Consider the following 1,024-nt stretch of genomic DNA (forward strand, 5'->3'; position numbering starts at 1 on the left):
TTCCTCCGGTCAGGCGGTCAACAATTAAACAGGCTCTGATCCTGAGCCCAGCAGCTACCTAGTGCTGGCCAGGTCTCGACGGAACACTTATCAGTGAGCCGCTTTGCCGATTTCGTTTTTAAGAAAAAAAAATAAATTGAAGACAAAATTAGATTTCCCCTATCGTTTCTGACCATTATTTTTTCTCCAAGAAAATTATGAGTTTATGGCATGTGTCCCCAAGTATTGTTTGTATATCGACTATGATATATCATTCAATTTTCATAAGTTAATCATAAATTGGTTGAAAAAGGAAAAAGTGTATGAATGTTGCATGAACGTGTAACGGAACCACGTTTGAATGATAAATTATTTTATTCAACAACACAACCACACTACATTTACTTCTTTAGATATATCATGCTCCTAAGGCAATATGTAGCCCAAGAAAACCCAAAACCGACACTCACATGATCGCGTCCTTTCCATACGAATATCAGGCACAGAACTCGCAAGGAGAAACTAGCGTGTAGGACTGTTGAGGTTGCCGGTCGCCGGGGACGTCGTTGGTGGACTCGGCGCCGTCGGGGAGGCCCTCGACGCGCGGGAGCGAGAGCGCGACGAGGTCGATGACGTGCCGCCGCGGCGGGAGGCGCGCGAGGTTGCGCGGCGTGGAGACGAAGGAGACGTGGTGGCCGCGCGAGGCCAGGCGCTCGGCGAGCTCCAGGTACGGGAGCATGTGGCCGAACGCCAGCCACGGGCAGATCACGATGCGCAGCGGCCGCGAGGGGGACCGCGACGACCCGGCAGCGTCCATGGCGAGGCGAGGATCGGAGGATGCCGCTGTCGAGGTTAGCCGCCTGGATCGGAGCCCTACTGCAGTGTCGCCTATCTACCTCTATGGGCAATGGATCGTTTGCATGCGTGCAAAAGATTTCCCTTGGCGTCCGATGTCGTGCTGCGACAGTTTATGGGAGGTTGTTTGCACCTTGTTTGGTCGCAGCTCTCGTGTGTCTTCTTGCCTGGTCACAGGCACCTCCAAGTC

The 1,024-nt window shown here is 52.4% G+C and overlaps 1 protein-coding gene across 1 annotated transcript; it reads right to left on the reverse strand.

Annotated features, from left to right (window-relative positions):
• Positions 1 to 475: 475 nt before the first annotated feature.
• On the reverse strand, positions 476 to 1,024 carry LOC140222909 (putative UDP-rhamnose:rhamnosyltransferase 1). Its single transcript, XM_072294028.1, has one exon. It carries the CDS (start codon positions 794 to 796, stop codon positions 476 to 478), a length of 321 nt encoding a protein of 106 aa, XP_072150129.1. The 5' UTR covers positions 797 to 1,024.

The sequence above is a fragment of the Setaria viridis genome, chromosome 5 (assembly GCF_005286985.2).
Source record: "Setaria viridis chromosome 5, Setaria_viridis_v4.0, whole genome shotgun sequence".
NCBI lineage: Eukaryota > Viridiplantae > Streptophyta > Magnoliopsida > Poales > Poaceae > Setaria > Setaria viridis.

Bases quoted from the DNA above. Each gene is read 5' to 3' on its own strand.
- LOC140222909 (XM_072294028.1), bottom strand. From the start codon at position 796: ATGGACGCTGCCGGGTCGTCGCGGTCCCCCTCGCGGCCGCTGCGCATC.